Consider the following 19,983-nt stretch of genomic DNA (forward strand, 5'->3'; position numbering starts at 1 on the left):
CGTAAACAGAGCTCGGCTCATACAATGCTTTGGTGCACAGGCGATGCGCGCTACTGTGGCGCCATCTCGTAGCCGTCGTCGCTGCAGAGTCCGTCTTGGCGGCACTTCGCTTGTGATGCTTTCGTCATAACCTCCTCCTTCCGCTTTCCGACTCATGCTTCTGCTGCACCCTCCTCCGCCGCTTTTCTGCTCCCGTTCTTTTTGCTATCGCCGTCCCTCGCCTCCTCCTTCGCTGCGCTCGTTCGCTAGGTTACGAGATACGACGCCGAAGCTTGCCGCAGAAATGGGCCCCTATGCGCTCAGCTCTCAAAGTAAAAAAAATGTTGGCTGTACAGCAATTCAGAGTAGACGTAAGCACGATATCGCAACCATCAAAGCAGATTGGTTGGAAATTATACTAGCCACAATCTGAAAATGGACGCAACGGCACACCCAACACACCACATCGCGACATGCCCTACTATGCCCTGGTTCACATGAACTCTGCCCAGCGAGAAGAATAAAAAATACCTGCTGAAGGCCGCACAACGGGCAGCGAAAGCCGACAGGGAGACCCCCCCCCCCCCCAGAGCGCGCTGTACCACTATAAAAAGAATGTAAAAAAATTAAATTATGTGATTTGACGTGGTAAAACCGTTTTCTGATTATAAGGCACGCCGTAGAGGGGTTACCTGTGGTTCTTTAACGCGCAGCTAAATATAAGTACATGGGTGTTTTCACATTTCAGTCCCACTGACATGCGGCCGCCGCGGCCGCGATAGAGGAAGAATGATTTCAATTTTGAGGTGTTACGTGCCGAAACCACGATTTCATTATGAGGCACGCCGTGGTGGGAGAATTGGGATTAATTTTGACCACCAGGAAACCTTTAGCCTGCCCGCAATGCACAGGACCACCGGCCTTCTTGCATTTCGCCTCCATCTAAATGCGGTCACCGCTGCCGGCATTTGATCTCGCAACCTCGTGCTTATCAGCGCAATACCACAACCGCTAAGCCAACGCGGCGTGTGGAAGCGCATGCAGGAGGTGCCACGCAGCGTGGCGCCATTTCTCGAGATGGCCCAAAGCCCGCGCCGCGGAGCTCGTGGGCCGCTGGAATTCGGCGCTCGACGGAAAAAGATGGCAAGGAAGTGCAGAGTGCCCTTTATCTGCGTTTTCAACGTCGCTGTTGGAAATTACAAAGAGAACTTCAGCGTACTAGAAGCCATTGCTTGAGCGATATTGCGAAAAAAACACTAGGAAGAACTCGCAAGCAATATTTTTTGCAACTAGTTTGGGCAGTAACTAGCTTTTGTAATGCGGTCCTCTATAAAGGTTGAATGCCAGAGATCGCATCTTCAAAGTTTTGATTGGTTGCCCGGATTGTCTCGTTTTGTTTTCACCACTAAGCAGACGCCATTTATTATTTCATTTCCTAATCTGTTTTGTTTAGATCAAGTACGATGTGTTACATGTGCTATACCTTATATTGTACATTACGTTCGTAGCACAGCTGTATGCGTGCCTACGGGTGAACAAATTTCCTTGTCAACTTGCCCGGATGTTCTCGTATGAGTGCCCGGATAGCGGCTCTCGCTTTTGGCTCAAGGTGGCTCGAAGGTCACGGACAATGGCAGCTCAAATAATTTCATGCTAAAGAAAGTCTAACTCATGACGACTACAAAAAAAGTTGACAGTCACGTTAGCATGCGTTAAATAGGATGAACGTGAAAGCCTTCGCACTCACGACACATTCATTAAATTAGTGGAGATTCTCAGTTGTATACGTGTCACTTCCTATTACTTCTTTTCTCCCACCATAGGCCGTGCGTGAGTACTGAGTCCCTAGATAACTACACTTTAATTAACGCTCCTTTAGGTAATTTCGCCGTAAATACCAAGAGTGGTCACTGGTTCGGCTCTCACCAAAAGTCGTGGGTACGAGTGTCTTGATTAATTCTGCCTTGATTAATTTCACCCTAAGTAACACAAAAGGTTATGGGTGACTGCCACCAAAGGTCATAGGTTGGGGTGCCTTACTCAACTTTACCTTGATTAAGTGTGGCTCGATTAACCTCACTTTCATTAACACCAAAGATCAAGGGTTCGACTCCTACCAAAGATCGAGGATTGGACTGCCTATGAATTCTGGTGACATAAATTTTGGCTCGATAACTCCGGACATCGTAATTTTCGACCCATGCGGCACCAAAAGCTTTCGCCTCGATGTAGTTCCTCGTGTACGTACATAAACCCTGTGCTACGCTTCGGGTGCCCCACTATGTTTGGTTAAACATGGTAAACACGCTTTATTCGCTCAGGGAAGAAATTATTCATCATTGCACATGAACGAGGTGTTTTCCGCGGCCATTTTTACATGCAGCACCCACCCAGGGGCAAACGTGCTCCTTCATGCAGGTCTGCTTGCCGCACTGAAAGTGCAAAATTTCGGCAAGAAGATTACGGTGAATTCGCCAATACATTTTGGTCTTGTGTGTGGGCCTTATATTTACCCAAGTTACGCGTGGTTCCCTGCACAGGTACCCCGACAGCACCACTTATTGCCGGCAACTGCTGCTAGAAGAGGCGTCGCGACATGTCACGTGCGGTAACGTGAGCTCCCCGCTGACGTGTCTTCAGAACGTAGCCAATGCGTTGGACTTTGGCCGGCCCGTCCGCCCCCAGTTCTTCCCGACTTTCGGCCAGCTGCTGCCTGACTTGCCGATCAAGATGGCTAGTACAGTGAAGGTGCGCTATATAAGTGACGCATAAGATCAAAGGCAGTATGCTGAAAAGGAAAAAAAAAATAGCCCAATCATGTCGTGTCTGCGCGAAGGAAACGCAGTTGGTTACCGTTTTACACCGCAGCTTCTCGTGGCACTACAAGCGCTCGAAAACGTCGTATGCTTATTTTCTTTGTTGTTCTGGAAAATTTTGGTCATTCCCGTTATTCGCTTATCATGAGGCAATGCGGGCGAGCAATGATATGTGTGCTGGTAAAGGACGAAGTATGAGGACTGATACTCGACGCTTCCATCGACGTCGAAAGTTGCCGTGGGACTCAATTCCATCGCAGTATTTTAATTGGCCCAAGATGTTTTGAGGAAGCTTTAAGTCAGGGCCTCTCATCTAAATACATGGTAAAGAAGTAACCATTTTGTCAGCAATCGTTGCAACGAACAAGATGCTTTCCTGCATTCAAACAAAGCTTGAATTCAATGACTTTCAGAAGTAGATTTTTGAAGTAGGCAGTCAATGGCCTTAAGAAAGTTTTCTCTCATTGCGAATAATTCAGTAACAAAATAAGCAATCAAATGTGCCTTGTCAACTACTGCAACTTTTGAACTCAGCAATGAAAAACATCAAAATTCTGTAAAGTGCGCCTAATCAAATTTCTGATGGCTGTGTAATACTTCCAATGAGTGTGCTTTAGATGTGTGATTAGGTGCAGCTTACATTATTTTGATATCATTTTTTATTGCTGAGTTAAAAAGTTCGTATCCAGGATATTTGCATGCGGGACATTTGAAAAACGCTTGTGAACAATGTGATGCATTTGAGTAAGCTGGGAAATCATATAGAAAGCTTGCTTATTTAGACGCTCGAGCTGTTACCTTTTAAGAAATGGGACATTTGTTGTTTTGTGCAAGGTTGCGTATTTGTAAACCGTAAGCAGGAATTTTTTAAACAAGAATTTGAACACTGAATCGTGATCCATTTTAGGCCCGAAATGAACATTATCTTTCCTACATTAGATAAAACCTAACCATAACTCTTCAACGAAAAAAATTTTAGTCAACTCGATGGATCCATCGTTAGGTTCAAAATTCTAGGTTCGACATGTATTTGAGCACAGCGATCGGAGCTGGCCCCGGGATAAAGCTACCGCTTAAGAAAGGCCAGACCGACGTTCGATCTACAGGGCAAATGTAATTGTTGGACGGCCCATAAGCTCGCATACATTGTTCCACCTTCTGTAGGATGTAGAGGTGCTATCTTTGAAAAGTTTGTCATGGCACATTGCAAGAAATACTCTAAACAAATACATGCTCCTTCAAATAAGCGTTCAATGGAAGAATTTGGGGCTTGGGTGAGGCATTTAAGAGCATGAGCGTTTTACAAGCGTTTGCCTCTTTCAATGCTGTCACCCCGGTCAGTTCTGAAAGATGGTAACACGAGCCGCTGCATTCCAGATTTTTTTTCTGACAGCCCTAGAGGTGTTGAAACAGCAGGAGAACTTCCCATTAAGCTCTAAAGATGTTTTAGCAAGTTGCGTTATTTGTGTTGGGGGACTTGAGAAATGTGAAGAATAACAGCAGTGTTTCGCACATGCTAAGCACAGCGTTAACAAATACCTGCATTGTTAAAACTCTCTGCTCAATAACTAATAATTTTATTTCCTGAAATTCATTTGATCCTGAGGCCGAAACGATATATTGCTATCTGGACAACGTCATCGTTTATTCGTCCACATTTGACACGCATCTAGACCGTCTTTCATCGATTCTTGACGTGTTCCGCCACGCCGGTCTCCAGCTGAACTCGTCAAAATGTCACTTCGCTCGCCGCCAAATCACCGTCCTGGGACACCTCGTGGACGCCAGAGGCGTGAGACCTGATCCGGACGAAATTCGCGCCGTTACGAACTTTCTTGTTCCGAAGTCTACCAAGGACGTTCGTAGTTTAGTAGGGCTGTGCTCTTATTTCCGACGCTTTGTGAAGGATTTTGCGACCATCGCACGTCCACTTACCGACCTCTTGAAGAATGACGCCCCATTTTCTTGGGGACCTGACCATGCCGCATCTTTTTCGCAGCTCACTACTCTCCTTGCCACGCCTCCAATTCTGGCCCACTTTGACTCGTCTGCCTCAACGGAAGTTCCAACTGATGCCAGTGGTCACGGCATAGGAGCAGTGTTAGCACAACGCCAGCGCGGACATGACCGCGTTATAGCCTATGCCAGCCGACTTCTATCACCCGCCGAGCACAATTACTCAATCAGAGAGTGCGAGTACCTCCCTCTTGTGTGGGCTGTTGCGAAGTTTCGTCCATACTTGTACGGACGCCCTTTCTGTGTCATCACTGATCAATACGCGCTCTGCTGGCTGTCCTCGCTTAAGGACCCCACGGGACTAATCGCACGCTGGTCGTTACGCCTGCAAGAATATACCTTCTCCGTGGTATATAAGACGGGACGCTTCCATCAGGATGTCGATTGTTTGTCCCGCTACCCCGTCGACGAAGCTGCTGATGCGGAGGCCATCGCTTGCGTTTTCTCTGTGTCCCAGTTGCTTGAAATCGGCAACGAGCAATGCCGTGATCCTTCATTACGAGCCCTCATTGACCATCTGGAATCAACGCCAGGCGACGCCTCTCGCTGTATGTTTCTCCTTAAGGAGGGGGCATTATACCGCCGCAAACTCGATCCACACGGCCTTGACCATCTGCTCGTAATTCCATCGCACCTGCGTCCCACTGTCCTCCAACAACTTCACGACGCTTCCTTGGCTGGGCAATTGGGCGTCTCGCGCACATACGACCGTTTATGACGTCGATTTTTTTGGCCGGGTCTCGCCCGCTTCGTGCGGCGCTACGTTGCCGCTTGTGAGCCCTGTCAGCGCCGGAACAAGTCCTCCACACCTCCAGCTGGATGTCTCCAGCCGATCGACATCCCACCAGAACCATTTTTCCGTGTTGGTCTAGACCTGCTTCGACCGTTTCCTCTCTCGGGCTCAAGAAATAAATTGGTCGCCGTCGCTACTGATTAGGCTACGCGGTACGCAATCACCAGAGCCCTCCCGACAAGTTGTGCTGCTGACGCTGGTGACTTTCTGCTCTCTGATATCATTTTAGTGCACAGTGCTCCGCGCCAATTACTCACTGACCATGGCCGCAGCTTTCTGTCGGTAGTCGTCGAGGACATCCTCCGCTCCTGCTCGACAAAGCGCAAGTTCAGCACGTCCTACCACCCACAGACCAACGGCCTAACGGAGCGCCTCAACCGGACCATCACCGACTTGCTTTCGAAGTACGTTGCGACCGACCACCCCAACTGGGACCTTCACTTACCATATGTGACGTTCGCGTATAATTCATCGCGTCACCCCACTGCTGGCTATTCACCATTCTACCTTCTATTTGGCCGAAAACCCGCGTTGCCCTTAGACACTTTGTTGCCCTCGGCCACACGTTGAGCCACTGAATACGCCCGCGACGCGATCGCACACGCCGACCACGCGCGCCAGCTCGCCCGAACCCGTCTCGAGGCCTCACAGGAGCATCAGGGACGCCTCTATGATTGCCACCATCGCGACGTGCACTTTACTCCGGGTTCTCCGGTGCTTCTATGGTCACGCATTTGACGTGTGGGCCTTTCCGTAAAGCTGCTGTCGAGCTACACTGGCCCATACCATGCGGTACGACAAGTGACCGATGTCACGTGTGAAGTCATCCCCGCCTACCTCTCAGCGTCATCGTCTGCTGCAAGTGACATCGTTCACGTGGCAAGACTGAAGCCATACCACACACCTTTCACCGCGGATGTGTAGATTCAGCACCGGGACGGTGCTTCTGCTGCCGGGGGTGATGCTACAGAACAGCCGCCGCAGTGTAGCTGCACTGAGGAGGAAGAAGAAGGCGGCGGGAGCCGGCTTGATATAGCGTCGCCATTTTGTCCTTCTGTTAGCTTGCCTGTATATAAATTGTAAAAGACCGTTGGGCTTCAGCTACACGTAACAATATTTTCGCAGCAATACTATCTCACTAATTTGTATTGGTAACATGAGCAGAAGACAAATAAGAAACAGACAAATAAGTGTATTCGGAAATTTATTGCAACAGACACATAAGCATACCTCCTCAACAAGCAGGACATGGTTGCCGCGAGGCCCATGAAGCACAGGCAAGAAATAAAGATTGCGACAGAACTCATCCCACCATAACTGTCGACGGTAATGCGAATATAAATGAAATAATAGCGTTTTACGTGCAAAAACCACTTTCTGATCATGAGGCACCCTGTAGTGGAGGACTCCCGAAATTTCGACCACTTGTGGTTCGTTAACGTGCACCTACATCGAAGTACAAGGGTGTTTTCGCATTTCGTCCCCATCGAAATGCGGCCGCCGTGACCGGGATGCAATCTCGCGTCCTTGTGCTCAGCAACCCAACACGAATAGCTATCGAGCAATGTACGACAGACCATTTTTTTGAAGTCCCGTTTCTTTAACACGCCTAGTGGTAAATCTGAGAGTTTCGTATACTCGCCTATGTACATTGACGAATCTAGGAAACTCTCAGACGTGCTAAATACTCCGATACCGCCGCACTCCGATATGGCACTACCCTGCGAAGATGTCCATGAGCATGGAGGCAAGACGACGACTGTATGAGTGTATGAGTATGAGTGACGATGGAATGAGGAACAAGCAATAGTATCGAGCAAACGACTACGGCACATAACGACGACGGCATTATAAAATAACGTGTGCATTCTTAAGTTATGACGATGGTATCACGACGAAGACTTGGGGACAATGAGATGGACGACGATGGCGTGACGACGATTCTCCGATGCCAGCCGGATGAAAACGCGAATCTTGCGATGATCGCACGACCAAAACGGCATGGCGTCGACGGTATGACAACAGATGCATGACAGTGTGTCGTGACGAAGACGCAATGACAACGATGGCATGAGAACGACGGCATACCCATTAATCAATGTCGATAGCATCACTACAATAGTACGAAGAACTAGGAATGACGTCAAAGTATTGACGATGGTGGTATGGCGACGACGATTATGCTACAATAGGAATACGGCACTAACGTGACGACGATGGTGAAACGACAGCGGGTCTAAGATGGCATGAAGACGATGGTATGACGCCAAATTCATTATGATGTCAGTGTGACGACGAGAAAGTAGACTCGATGGCAAAACAATGGCATGATGACAATGGGCTGACGACGAGTGTATCGTTGCAACGGCTTCACGGTGACTATCACGAAACGTGTATGACGATGGCTAGACTACGATTACATGACAGGAGTCAGAAGATGCAGCTGGAGGGAGGATGACAGCATGACCACAATGGCATGACGACGGTCTGACAATGGAGGCGGGATATTGACTGATGATGACGGCATGACAAGGGCGCCCTAATCGCGAGGGTGGTTTGACGACGACGGCATGATGACAATGGGATGACGATACGGATGTAATGGCCCTAGTGAAACGACAGCCGGTTAACGATCGCATGACGAGGAATTCATGACGATGAGTGCGTGTTGACATTGACGTGACGGTGACTCTATCGCGACAAAATCTGCATGACGCGACGGCATGGGAAGAGTCGGATGACGTAGCTGGAGGAATGACGATGATAGGACCACAGCGGCATCACGACAACAGTCTGAAGGCATGATAGCGACTGTCGATGACGCCATGATAATAAAGAAGAATTGTCGTCGGTGAAACGAGCAAGGCGTTGACATGACTATGATGGAATGACCTTACAGAAGTGATGACAATTATAAAGCGACGGGCGTGACAGCCATGACATGACGATGACTGTGTGACGACGATGGAGTGGTGACGGTGGCAATGCGATCGGTTTAAACAATTTGATTGATGACGATGCAATGACCACAAGAACATCACGACCACTGTATGAATGGATGGACGGACGGATGGATGGATGGATGGATGGATGGATGGATGGAGAAGTTCAAAACGGCTGAAGTAGGCAAAGAATGCTTTTTGCATCGAAGATAGGAACACCACCCTCGTTCTTGTTAATGCCATGGTTTCCTCTAACAGTAAACATGCCCTAATTAGGTGAAGACATCAGTCAGCGACACCAAGAAAAGTATACGGTCAATTAGTTTTTTTTTTATTTGAAGCGTGGAAATTAAAAGTAAAGGAAAGCGAAAGCGTACAAAAAATTGATGCGCAGGCAGGTTACAAACTTAGGTCTTTGTATTGGTCGCGCGATCCCATTAGCAGATGACCTTCCGCGTTGTCGTTTCCCCAGAAACTTTCTTGATTCTTATATATTAACTAGATCTAAGTCTGGCAGTGCTAGCCAGAGCCAGAACTAAAGGCCTCGCTGGCAGATCTATAATATCCTTTCTTGGCCAAGGCATCACGGCATACGCGAACTTTGGAGAATTCGACTGACCAATGAAACGTCGTGTGCTACCTAACGATGTCGAAGCTGGTACAGTTGACATGCGCACTATGTAATGAACGAGAAAAGGGGGGAACCGAGGGACCTCAATTTTTGTAAATAAATATCAAATGAAGTCATCATACATGGACACTAAGGAAAGCATAGGGTGAACCATTTGTTTTAACTGAAATTAAAAAATGGTCCACGAAGGGGAAAGTTGTTTTTTGTGCAATTTTGTCCACGCACCATTGTACTTTGTACGCTAAATCAGGATCAGAGGACGACTGTTATCAGCCTTAAAGCGATATAAAAACAATGTGCATTGTGAGAGATGGGACATGCACTTAGGCCTACGTAAACAGTCTGTGTCGGGTTCTCAAGAAAAAAAAAGGATTGGCATGTCGGACGCATTTTACCTGTCATCACTATCAAGTATCGTTCGAATTGTTATAATTTGGGCGTATATTTCGCTCCCTCGTTACCTTGCCACAGAGACAGGGACTATACCGTTGGAAATGCATGCACCTCCCTTGAATTTCTACGAAGAAATAAGCACTCTTTTCCACAACACACTTATTAACTATTATATCAATCTAACGTTCCGTTAGTGTTAAAATATGCATCTGCAGTATGGGATCAGCCTGACTTTATCAATAAGCGGGTAGTAATAAAGTCCGATCTAGGCTGGATGGATACGTATTGGGCTAATCGCGCAGTGACAGGCAGTTTAGAGGGTAGTTGTCGAGATATATTATTGAAAGATGCAAATCCATACTGAAGCATAGGTATATTTATATATATATATATATATGTATCTGTGTGTGTGTGTGTGTGTGTGTGTGTGTGTGTGGGCTGTCCATAGCGAAAAAAATCGAAAGTTGAAAACTAGCACAGCTGCTTCCCGCAGTAGATTTGTCTCATAAAGCAAGCCTTATATTCATAATCAACTCATCATTGTTAATTATACTCATAATTTCAGGTCGGAAGAATGTCTGTACTTTAAAGAAAAAATTACCTATGTTTTTCAACTGTAATTCACGCCTTCGCAAAAAGATATCCTGATTTTATGCGGCCGTGCTATTGTCCGATATCCTCATTATTCTTTGTTCTCTTTCTTCATTTCTGAGGAACCTTAGTTGCACTCATAGCTTATTATCTTTACATATGCGGCCGTGCCCTTACTCAAATCAATTTCTGAGAGTATCGCTTTAATATGTTTTCTTGAAATTTTGCGCACTTATTGTGCTCCCGCCATTGGAATGCCAATAAGGGGCTGTGGGCAAAAAATAAAGCATAAATAAATTAATGAACGCTAATCCTGTGCTTTTCTTGATGTCATTGTCTGTTGGCTTCATGTGAGTGTGATTTACGAAAATCGGGTCCCCCTGCTGCCCTCCGTCTCGTTGAGTGAACATCTCAATTGGTAAACTCTAAGTAGGATGAAGCATTATTTTAAAGAGTCAGTCCTACTGCGGAATGAAAAAAGTAAGTTACTCAGGAATTGGATGTGTAGCAAAATCAGAGACCACACCCATGAAAAGTTTCCTGAAAGATGTCACGTAGCACCCAAATTCACCATGTCACTTTTATGCTGTCACAACTGCGGAGTGAGCTGTAGCGATACACGGCAGATGTTGCCAGGCGTTTTTTGGCACATGACGCTGCACCCGGACGGTTTCACATCTATGTGATGCAGCTTATTGGACTCAAGGTGCTCATCGGACACGTTGACAACGAGCGTCTCCGCTTGAACGACATCATCCAGCGCCAGTACCTGCTGACGAGCGAAACGAAGGGCACGCCGTACTTGGCAGAAGTGCTGGAAAACATCGGCATAAACGCGACCAGTGTCACTAGCATGCTAGATTTCTACCGCCAGGTAGGCACCCTAAAACTGCATCCGTACTTGACACCGATAAACAAATGAATCGCAGTGTCCTGCATATTGTGCTTGCTTTCCTTGGAAACTATATCGCTTACCTATGTAACAACTGCAGTCTTCCGCATCGCTCATGTAGTTTGTCGCTTTATTTGATTGCTTTTCTCATATTTTTGTTGTATTATGTCACAGATGAGATGAATACGTAACATTCACATTAAAATTTTTGAACTAAGAACGCTACTAAAAACCATGGCTGGCTGACAAAGAATGCTGATGGCACGCTGCGCTTCGTCTTAGATGGTATTGGACGGCGCGAAGCACGTCTTTTGAGTTGAAGTGCTGGCTGGAGGTCAGATTAATGATGCATTCGCCGCAGACTATTACTTTCACTGTTTGTTTTTACCGGTATATTTAATCATTTGAATGATTGACCAAGACATGCAAGGTGTTTGTATATGATTTTGCTACTGGTGCGAAACTAGCGATTAAGTTAAATTGGCTGTCCAATACGGCCTCTTTTTTCAGTAGAGGAGTGTAAACATTAGCTATGGCCCGGTACATTTTGCTAGTGCTTTCAAAATCTAAAAAGGAAGAACCACGGGAATTCAACGCGTGATGGCTCATCGTTCGTTCCGGATGTTGCCTTACACATTATTGCATGACTACTCGAGCAAAGGCAAAATTGCATTATGCATTGTGTTTTGAAAGCCGTGTGGGAACCCTTGTTGGGAACTGGTGCCTCTACAAGTTACCGATACACTCCTGTAAATTTAGATCCCATTTGTAGCAATATAGCACACTGTAACGCGCTCCACTCTTCACTCATTAATGTGGTTGTGGCTTCTCGCATACAGATCTGGAGACTTCGCCGATGCCATATACAATATGCCTTAAATACTCTGGAAAGGTTTATTCCTCGTGAGACTACGCGGACGCTCGTGCACAAAACGTATTACGGGCCTGAAGAGTGAGTTTCAGCTCGCCGGCTCCTATCTGAATACATGGAAAAAGAGGAATCGTCTTTCTCAGCAACAACTGCGCAGAGTTTGAAGAGGCTTGTTTCGTTTACATGAAAAAGTTAAAACGTACTCTCTGTTGTAGCTAACTTTCGATTAAGGCCGTGGTTATTTTAACAAATATGACTGGAAACCGAAAATTTACAAGACGATACAACCGAGTTCAGGACTCGGTAAATCTGCAATGAAAAACGATATTACGATTCCGTAAATTCTTCCTACTAGGACACAGAAAATGAAAGAAATTCGGTAAATATACCTAGCTCTTAAATGTACCAACAACCAATATGTGAGGAGGACCTTTGAAAAACTTTTGTAAACGATGTAATGAATGTAACATACCATTCGGGGTGCAGACCTTGTGCTTTTGAAGTGCTCCAACGGATGATGTTGATAAAACTGCGATGTGTGTTCTCGCTGCAGTTCTTCAGACTAAGCAATCTTTGAGAAGCAATTCAAACAAGTTGTCACCTTAAATAGAAATTGAGCTTCCACTAGTCGCTAAAATTCAGCTTTCTTTCGTACATGCAACAAATTTGATCTTAATTAGGGCAGTGGTATTTTAGAACAGCGTTCTTGCGTTTTATATGCATTTGAATATGCGCCGTTGGAGTTGGGCCTGAGCTAGAGCTTCCTCTTAAGCACAATTATGGGTTTTCCGGAAAAGCCAATCGTTGCTATAGGTACTCAGCAGGCGGTGGTCTGATTACGGAAGCGGAGGTGCCTGCGTTCATCAAGGACAGTTATATCAGTCCTTTTTAGCACTCGGCACACAGTTTCCCAAACCTCCCCCGCCTCTGCCTGAGTGTTTTTGCTTATCCGTACCTGCGAACTAAACAAAGATGGTCATAAGACAAAAACGCTTTCAAAAAGCATTTTCTAGTATATGCGGTAGCTTGGTTAGTAGTAAGGTGTAGCTCGCAGTAGTTAAGGAACTGGTCATGCTATATTTAGAACATTTCTTTATTAAATAAAATATTTATTGTGCTCTTGAGTTTAAACGTTTAATGTAACACTTTCCACACACCAGCATTCCTTATGCGCCTACTCCAACGACCAGATTTTCTTCGGGGAATTAGCTCTCTTCGAAGAGAACACCGAAATGGCTTGCTTTGGGTCTGCGTCTGTAGAAAACTTATTTGAAGCACTTATTTGGTGAGTCGAAATCAAACTAAACGAAAGATCGAAACAAGTTTCATCGTAATCCCCACTCTTCTTCACGGTTTACGTTCCACAAGAGATCCTTTCTTAAGTGCTTGATGCGTTTGACTGGCCGTATTCTTGTCACTACTCTGCTGTTTGAAACTCTCAATCGTTCTTGTTCGCCAAAATTCTTCGTAATTTTACTTTCTTAAGAAAGCCCTTCTCGCATATTTTTTATGCACATCGAACTAGCGTATTATCCTGAAAGCTTCGAATACAACTACGCCGGCTGACGTTCCCATTATGTCTTCTCTGGCAGCGATACCGGACGTATGGAAACATTGGACGATGGCGGCCGTACAGCCTCGACATCCTGGTTGACATGCTCATGGTCTGCCCGCAGCGTTACTTTGTCGACTATCTCCTGTCGGCACGGGGCGCTGGGCGTGGCAATCGTGCCTACCGGTACGTGATTAGCGGCGCAGACAACGTAGCTCGCGTCGGCAGCCTGGTGCCCTTAGAGATGCTCTTCGGGAAGCACTTCACGCGCCCCGCCAACGATTCACTAAAGCGCCTAAGCAAACGGTTGATACAGCTGTGGACTGACTTCGCCAAGAACAGGTACGGCAGCCCGTGCGGATTTTATAGCACTGCACACTGGAACATGATAAATCTTGCGCCATGTTTCTGCACAAGTTATACGTTACTCTGCGGCGACTGTTTCGTCGCAGAGTCAGTGCATGGTGTCGAACCTGAAATATCGTTAGGTTCAAATTGCTTCGATTTTGTTTCTGTAGAGTTCCCATTTTGATAAATGGGAACTCTACACAAACATGTTCAGCCTAATGCTTTTGATTGGTTGCATCTTCAATAATACCGGCAATTGACGATCTCGTCCGCAAGTTTTTATCCAATAGCATTGCTATGTGACTTCATGGCGCATGTGCGATAAAGCGATCTTTACCGTGGTTCCAAGGGTAAAAGCTATTTACCGCTGCAGTTAAGCTGCACGTCAGCTGCAGTTACCACAGGTGCTTTCCCACTTGGACGACCACGCCGAGAAGGAAATAAACGCTGACGCAAGTAGCGTAGGCCTCGGCGTCGAGCTATAGTTCAAGAGAAGAACAGAACTGAAAGGGTAATGGCTTACGCTAGCCGGTTGCTGTCAAATGCGGAAGAAAATTATTCTACAACGCAGAAAAACTGCGTTGCGATCATTCGGGCTACGGCGAAATTTCTGCCTGAGATACACGGTAACCAATTCAATGTTGTAAGCGACGGCTACGCCTTGTGTTGGCTGGCAAGCTTAGAGGATCCTTCTGGTCATCCAGAACGATGGAGTCTCCGAGTCCATGAATTCGGCATCACCGTGGTGTATACGTCCGACAGGAAGCATTCTGACGCCGACTGCCTGTCGCGTGCACCTATTGACCCGCCACTGCCGGACGACGACGCCTTCCAACGAGCAATAACTGCAGACGACTTTGCTGAACAGCAACGAGCAGAATCGGAGTCACGAAGCCTTGCGGAGTACTTAGAAGGCAAGACAGACGTTTTTTCTTGGATATTTCGACGTGGATTGTCCTTGTTTTGCTTGCGCAACGACGTCCTCGTGAAAAACTTTTCCCCAGTCCCCACAAACTACCTTCTCGTTGTGCCAGTAGCACTCCGGCCAGAGGTTTTGCTCGCCCTGCACGACGATAAGACAGCCGGGCACCTTGGATACCTCTGTATGCTCACATAAATAATATAAAAGTACTATTGGCCGTGCCTGACCGCTAACGTCGACTACTACGTCAAAACATGCGGTGGCTGTAGGTGACACAAGACAGCACCGACCAGGCCAGCGGGTCTAGTAAAACCGATCGGGCCTCCTCGCCGACCATTTCAACAGATTGGGATGAGTTTGTAGGTCCTCTTGCCGAGGTCAACATTAGGAAACAAGTGGATCATTGTGGCCACCGACTACCTTACCCGGTACGTCGATACGAAAGCCCTGACCAAAGGTAGTGTATGGAAGTAGCCAAAGTTTCCGTCGATAACATCCTCCTACAACATGGTGCGCCAGAAGTCATCATTACTGACAGAGAAACTGCTTTCATAGCTGAGCTTACTCAAGGCATCCTGCAGCATAGCTAGACGTGTTACCAGAGGACCACTGTCCACGCAGAGGAATGGCCTAACATGATGGCTGAAGTAAACGCTCGCAGACATGTTAGCGATATACTTCGACGTCGAACACAACATGTGGAATGCGTGGCACCGCATGCCATTTTTAATTACAACACGGCAATGCAACAAACAACACAGATAATGTCATTCAGTCTTGTTTATGGAAGGAACCCGACAACTACTCTCCACACGCATGTCACCGACGAAGAAAATGTCAACGTAGGAGCCTATCTCTAGCGCCCCGAAGACAGCTCGCCCGCCTGCGAATCGAGAACCATCAAAGGGCCAATAGCTGGCACTACAATCTGCTATGGTGCTATGTGGAATACCAGCTCAGCGATCGCGTTTGGGTGACGAGGGCTTAGTGAGAAATTATTGCGATGCTATTTCGGAGCCTACAAATTCATTCGACGTACTCACGCACTGGACTATGACGTCGTGCCAGAGGGCATTTCAAAATCTCCGCGGCGCCGCGCACGAATTGAAAAGGTCCACATGATGCGTCTTAAGCCCTTTTAAGCACGCCGACGGACTTTGCCTTTTTGTCTCTTCTGCGGGCGTTTTACAGCTAAGCTGCATATCGCAAGCCGATTCGTCCGTCTGTCCGTCTGTCATTTGCACGCCCAAACTCCCCCGGGGCAACCCCATGTGCATGCGGAACAAAATGAGAAAGAGAGGTGCGCCACTGCCTGCACCAGAAGTGAAGTCTCGCTCTCTGTCGCAATCGAGCGCGCGTGCCGCAGTTTCTCTCTTGCTCCGAAATGGATAGGCGAGGTGTCATACACACTCCTGAGAAGCAGGCAACTTTCGATCAGCAACGCCATGAGCAGAGCCGGGAACGACCTCGTCTATGCCATACCCATGCTGCAGCCCGGGCACAAGTGATTCGTGCAGTCGAGCGCAAGCAGAAACTGCGTATCTAGTATCGGGTAGCTTACCAAGCTGTCGTTTATTTAACCGCCGGGATAAACCCAGTGATAAAAACCCGAGTCGCAGGTTAAGCTTCGCAGGTTAACCGACTGTACGGAGTACTTGGGTGGTGTTTTTTTTTTCGCTTTTGTGTTGGCAGTATCGGGACAAAATTTTTTAAGAGGGCGGTATGAACACGTCTACTTGTTCATCCTTATCGGGTGACCACGTTTCACCACCACGAAAATGTTATAGCTCAGCGAAAGACGCACCTGCATATGTGGAAGTTTCTGGAATATTATCGATGCTTCTATCCTCAGTCGTCACCGAACCTTGTGTAATATGACTGCATGTTTGGACGACACGAATTGTGTAGTACTTTCTCGAAGTACGATTACTCTGGAAACTTCGATGACTCATGTATGAAAGCCGACGTGCTTGACTCTCTGATCACATTTTCGAAGATCGCCGACTGTGTTCATCGCTATGGTTTTTCTTTGAATGTAGCCTGTTTTCTAGGGCACAGGTTCACCCAATAAAACGCTACTTTCATCATTAACAGTTCTGCTACTTCCTTCCCCATCTCTACTACATTGCAATATGCACTAAATATAAATGCTGTGATCCGCGTCAATGAATAAGTCGTTAGTAAAACATAGCAATTAGGTTTTGCACGAGGCTGTTTTACGGAATACATGCTGATAAATACTGAATGAATTGGACTAAAGGAATTCAATGAGGTGTGACTATATTCTATATTCTAAGATTTCTGCTGGGGTGAACATTAATGATATGCAATGTACATCACCACTTTTATGCACAGGGAGCACGTTCGCTACTTCCCATTAGAGGGCAGTGTAGACATCTGCAATGACTTTTCAAAAAGCTTTGACAATATCAAAGAAGAATAAATTTGAGTGTACTTCAGCATTCTTTAATACATACAATCTGAACAGGCATTTGAATACGCTTTTAAATTGACAATCAGCTTTACTAAATATATCAATAGCAATGGGATCCATTAGTAAAAAGTTGGTTTCTGGTATATGCGCAAACACTGTGGGGGTCCTCTTATAAAAAAGAGTAACAAGCACACTGTCGAGAACATTGTAGCAATATCTTTTGAACTACATGAACATTAGACTAGATTTATTGAATACCTGTCCTTTTTGTACCGTTAATAGTGCTGCAAAATTTACTGCGCTTAGAACGCAGTAACAAAGGAAGGGTTTTATCAAAGGATTCCTTCTTCGCTTTTGAAAGCGTACTACAGCATTCACGGTAAATGTTTTTATGCTAATACCAGTGATCTGTTTTTGCTGTTAATATTGAACGTCGAAATGTCCGCTTCTTTTTGTTGTTCATGCGCTTTAACATGTTAGTGATCCACGGAGAGCGAGGACTCGATGAAACATTTAGGTACAAAACTATCAATATATTAAACAACAGCTTTTTATAAAAAATCAACCAGTTGTCGTCAATCGATCGCTGCTCAAAGCCGGCACAAAAAGAAAGACCGAAAAACAAAGGCCTGCAATTCACTATTGATTGCCGCAATGTCTGCTTTACTGTTAGTCTTCGATGACTGTGTTTATTTGTTTTAGTTTTTCTTCTTGGAAACCCGTTCCCGTAGAGTGAATTATAGAGTGGTCGCTAATTCGCAATGAACTAGTTAAACAGGAGGCTTGGTTTGGTGCATATGTAAGTATTAGGCTTGGAATGTAAGTGGCAGTGGAAGTTATGCCAGTCGGAAAGTGAACGAGCTGAGTCAAGTTCAAGTACTGCCAAAAAGTAAAAAAAAATCCTTTGCTTTCCATTGAGTGGTGTTTTAAAAACGGAGCCTCCATTGCTCCTGATGTCTTGAAAACTGGAGTCGTCATGTATGAAGAGGGGCAGTTTTGGGTATCTGAAGAACAGCTGACAGAGAACATAGTAATAATATATGGGGTTTTACGTGCCAAAACCACTTTCTGATTATGAGGCACGCCGTAGTGGGGGACTCCGGAAATTTTGACCACCTGGGGTTCTTTAACGTGCACCTAAATCTAAGTACACGGGTGTTTTCGCATTTCGCCCCCATCGAAATTCGGCCGCCGTGGCCGGGATTCGATCCCGCGGCCTCGTGCTCAGCAGCCTAACACTATAGCCACTGAGCAACCACGGCGGGTAGAGAACATAGTGCAGTTCATTACAGAAGGCCTGTAATGCAGTTGGTGGCCTATAGCAGACACAAAAAATTATTTCGAGAGAAACAATGTGCCTACGTAAACATACAAGCAGAAGATCGAGTACCATTTGAATGACATGAGGAGCAAGAGTATCGGCTACCGCGAACACAACACCACCACCAGAGCGGTAACCACGATCACATTGCTAAAATTGGTAGCAAGCTTCGCTGTTCAATGTTTCTTCATTTTTAACTTTTGCAGAAAGCCAAGTCTGTCAGACCAACCGTATCAGCAGAGCAGGAATCATTAACGGAAGACGATTCAACTTGTTTATTTAGGATACTGCGTCCATTGAAAAAAAAATAGAGGCGTTTCTTGCACATATTCTAAGCAGACATAGCTATGATGCACTAGGAGTGCCAGCACGTGCGGATGCAATGACCGTGCTATCTTATGTATTTGTTGATCGTGGTAAAACAGTTTTGCCTACGCTGTAAGTTACTGTGCAGTAAGCGTGCGTATCTTTTTTCATGATCAATTTAATAATGCACATCGAGCACAGCTGGCTGGCTATTTTATTTTAAATTCTGGTAATTTCTTCCTCGGGCTGTGCGTAGCTCTGCAATATCTTCGCTGGCTGATACACCAGATACCTTGACCTCATGCTTCTGCGCCCAGATTGCACCTCTGGTTTTAGAAAGGAAAACGTGATGTTAATTGCTCTAGTCTCTATCGATGTAAGCTCCTAACCTGTGTGATCGAGGAACTTCTGGGCCAACGATTTGTAATTTAAGGTGACGAGACATCCTGAACAGGGCCTTTTGACTGAATCGACATCTGAGTCAGGCAGTCCGTTATTCCAAAGAACGATAGTGTCGCAGCACTGCACGACTGATGCAGAGAGAGAAGTAGAGTGTGCGCGCGTGATCTCAGGGTACTATGTGCCGGCGGGGCCTGGCCTGTAGCTTCCCTCGTGGACCTCGTTTCACCCTGCAAATAAACATCATTCGTAACATCTTTAGTGGACGTGCGGGGCAAATCTTGGATGATCCTGCACGACCCAGCTATATCAACTGTCCGACTGAGTAGACGCTTGACTGGTTTACGACCACAAGCAACGTATATGGCTGATTCCGGAGAAGGTAATGACGACCCCACCTGCGGCGAACCATACAGCAATCACGCAGGTCAGGCTGCCTACTGGACATTACTGCGAGAGCCACCCACCTTTTCGGGGAAGCCGAACGAAGACGTCGACGACTGGCTTAAACACTACAGCAGAGTGAGTCGCCACAACCACTGGAGCACTACGAAGCCACTCGATAACGTGGTTTTTTTCCCGCAGGAACCGCGCTCCTCTGGTTTGAAAACCAGGAGAACGTCCTGACAAGCTGGGGTAATTTTTTAGAAGAATTCACCAAGTGCTTTGGGGACCCGATCTCTAAGAAAAATAAGGGTGAGCACACACTTTCCTCACGAGCTCAATTACCTGGCGAAACATGTACAACGTACATAGAGGCTGTTTTGAAATTGTGCG

The 19,983-nt window shown here is 46.3% G+C and overlaps 1 protein-coding gene across 1 annotated transcript in view; it reads left to right on the forward strand.

Moving 5' to 3' along the window:
- Positions 1-19,983, forward strand: part of LOC142578452 (acetylcholinesterase-1-like) — a 58,427-nt gene that overhangs the window by 30,222 nt on the left and 8,222 nt on the right. Inside the window, exons 5-7 of the mRNA XM_075687833.1 lie at positions 2,520-2,727; positions 10,853-11,035; positions 13,517-13,818. Of these exons, the coding sequence (XP_075543948.1) occupies positions 2,520-2,727; positions 10,853-11,035; positions 13,517-13,818 (693 nt within the window). The remainder of the gene's footprint in view (positions 1-2,519; positions 2,728-10,852; positions 11,036-13,516; positions 13,819-19,983) is intronic.

The sequence above is a fragment of the Dermacentor variabilis genome, chromosome 4 (genome assembly GCF_050947875.1).
Source record: "Dermacentor variabilis isolate Ectoservices chromosome 4, ASM5094787v1, whole genome shotgun sequence".
Taxonomy (NCBI): Eukaryota; Metazoa; Arthropoda; class Arachnida; order Ixodida; family Ixodidae; genus Dermacentor; species Dermacentor variabilis.